Source organism: Papaver somniferum, chromosome 8 (genome assembly GCF_003573695.1).
Source record: "Papaver somniferum cultivar HN1 chromosome 8, ASM357369v1, whole genome shotgun sequence".
Taxonomy (NCBI): Eukaryota; Viridiplantae; Streptophyta; class Magnoliopsida; order Ranunculales; family Papaveraceae; genus Papaver; species Papaver somniferum.
In genome coordinates this window covers 165,477,583-165,480,639 of record NC_039365.1, presented here as the reverse complement: position 1 = coordinate 165,480,639, position 3,057 = coordinate 165,477,583, and the positions used below count along the sequence as shown (strand labels likewise).

At 35.2% G+C, this 3,057-nt stretch overlaps 1 protein-coding gene across 1 annotated transcript; it reads right to left on the bottom strand.

Moving 5' to 3' along the window:
- Positions 1 to 970: 970 nt before the first annotated feature.
- Positions 971 to 2,110, bottom strand: LOC113306376 (F-box protein At3g07870-like). Its single transcript, XM_026555320.1, has one exon. It carries the CDS (start codon positions 2,108 to 2,110, stop codon positions 971 to 973), a length of 1,140 nt encoding a protein of 379 aa, XP_026411105.1.
- Positions 2,111 to 3,057: the final 947 nt, after the last annotated feature.

Sequence of the window (3,057 nt, the reverse complement as noted above, 5' to 3'; positions counted from 1 at the left end):
CTACTTTCAATCCTACGCAAAAAATTAGGGCATTTTAACGTAATCTAATCTGGGTATCTCCCAGTCGAGGAAAGAGCCACATTCATATCTTGTTCAAATCATCCAAACATGGCAAAAATAAAATAAAAATATCCTTCATACAAACATGGCAACAGAGATGTGTATTCAGGATCTACATAACGACTCTAAATAGCAGATGAACTAGAAAAGACCTTGTAAACAAAAAGTGATTATGATGGGGTTCTCTGAAGTTAAAACAGCAAACTAAGACAATCTGCATCAGATTAAGTCACCAAAATTAGCACCAGAGTACAAGCAATCAAGTGTTAACTTTACTCAAGAGCTTTATCTCAGTATGCGTTTATAATTATAAAAATACTGATGCAATCACCCTATCATAAACGTGTTGCATCAACGAAATAGTAGGCTATAATACAGAAAATATCGTCATCCAGACACTTCAAATTAGCAGTCTACTTATGCGCTAAAAACTAATAGATGCCTTACTAGCAATGTGGGATGTTTAAAAGCTTTCACTTATTCCGGATGTTTACTGCATATGCTCATTCCTTTACTTTTTAAAAACAAAAGCAGTTCCCTACAGTCTGCGTCGCATTCTTTCACTAAAATTAGTTTGATTACACAATTAGATATAAAAATGAGTAACAAAGCAAGATAGCTCAACTCCTGGTTAAATAACACACACTAGATAAAGATGTGATCGACAATGCAAGAAAGAAAAACAACTAAATAAAACTAAGAAATATTAAATTAAATAGGATTCAAGATATGATGCCCCGTCATTACTAACCAGTCACAAAATGAAACCACTATATATATTCTTCCTTCCAAATGCTGCTTGTCCTCTCTAATCATTTCTTTTTGTCTCCAAACTTGACTCCATTCTTCCCGTATTTTCAATGCAACTGAAGTTTTCATGTGAGGAAATGGTGAACCATGAAATTCTTTATCAAGGCTGACAAGCATCTCCAGAGAAGACGATTTTAAGTTGTGGTATTATTGTATTTTCTTCTCCTAAAGCTTTCAATGAAACTAAACTTTTCATGTGAGAAAATGGTGAAAGATGAAATTCTTTATCAAGACTGACAAGCATCTTTACAGAGGACGATTTTAAGTCATAACGACAGATGGTGGTATTTGTGTGGCTCGCTATGAAACACAGAACTGCACCACTGTTTGTAATGGCAAATGGTTCCATATCACCCAAGTTAAACTCTTCACTGCAGCTTATTGACTTAAAATATACCTGCCAATTCATGTCATAAGTACCATTTTCCTTAAATAACCATATGTCAAGAGACCTATCACTTTTGTCTCTCAAATAATTGACACACATCAAAATATCACCCAAAGCCCCAACAAGATTAAGGATTACATCCCGATTTGTACTTCGTGAAAGTGTGGGTAATGAATTTTCACGAATCTTTTCATCAACCAAATCGAAGGACATAATCCTCCTTTCCTTCCCACGGGCTATCCAATGAAGAGCTCCATTTGCAAGGGCACCTATTCTGGCAGAGCTAATTCTAGAGTTGAGTTTTCCAACATTTTTCCATCCATTGCCACTGCCTAGAGTGTATACCTCGATTTCTAAAGAATCGGGTGAATTGGGTTCTGGATCATTTATTCTAACAACTTTATACTCATTAGTTGAAGCAAGGTAACCAAAACCATAGTACTGACACTTTAATGTAAACCCTGAAAGAAAAACGTGCTCTTTAGTAATGGGGTTCCAAATAATAAATACACCAATATTCTGAAGACAGATTAACCCATTACAGAAACCCACAAAGGTATAACAATTGAATTCAGGGGGTAAACTGACCCTTCTAGTTCTAATAATGGGTGTGTCATTATTCTCACTGTATTCAACATAGTAGGCTTTTTCCGAATCAAAATAGTTAGACAAGATAAAACCCAAATTACCTGAATCACCAGCAACAGATAAAAGACGATTTGAATGCTTTTTAGAGAAGGATGGATGGCGAATAACATCTCTCCAAGTTTTGGATACCAATTTGGATTCCAAAACTGATTCGGTGAGTAAACGTGTTAAGATGTCTAGCATGATGTCTACTGGAAGTTCCATTCAAAAAATTTGATGAACAGAAGGAAAGGAGATTTACTGAGAAAAAGAGAGACGGGAATAAATCTAGGGTTTGAACGAAATGAGGAGAGAGTAAAGTTACAGTGATGGGTTTTTAGGCTGTGGTGGCGGAGCCAGTTATTCAACTCGTGGGGGGCTATAAACAATTTTTATATAAACATGTGGATACAGTGAGTGGACTAATGCAAAATATTAATGGACTAATTAGAAATCTAGGACAAAAAAAGCAATTTAAGCAAAGGTGTTTTAAAGGTTTTTCTAATTTTAGGGGGTTAGTTAACCCTTCTTGGATCCGCTCCAGGCAGTGGAGAACTAGTAAATCTGGGAAAAGTGGTATTCCAAATAGGATATAGAATGGGGATTTACACGCTGATTTATTATCAAGTACTAACAAATAATAAAATAATTGAGTTTAACAAAATGTTGTATATATAATTTGAGTACAACTTCCTGGCCTCACATTGAAAGTTAGGCCAAAAGCTTCAATTCTAGAGCTTCTGGCCCCCGGCCAACAAGATTTGAGGGTTTTGAGATATTTTTGATTATTATTGGTCAACGAGATGAATACAAGAGTTATAATAGCTTCTCCTGATCGAGACCAAAACTAAAACCCTAATTCTAATCTTTCTATTCTTTTACGTCTCCACTACCATTGAGTTTATTCTCTTCCCTTTTCTGTATCTGTTCGCTACGCTTTCTGTTACCACTCCCATTGATTCTGTTATATTATCTTCCCTTTCTGTTATACAATGTTACCCACATAGGTACATGGTTGGGTTTTGTTTTGTTTGCTCCTTTTCTCTTTTTTGTTTTGATTTTACATTTTTATTTAGCTATGTTTTATTGTATAAAACCATTTTCTAAAACCCTAATTCTAAGTATCACATTACCTTCCTACTGCTTCCTCTTTTTTCCCCTATACGACTCTT

Excerpts from the sequence above, each read along its gene's own strand:
- LOC113306376 (XM_026555320.1), bottom strand. The coding sequence starts at position 2,110 with ATGGAACTTCCAGTAGACATCATGCTAGACATCTTAACACGTTTACTC.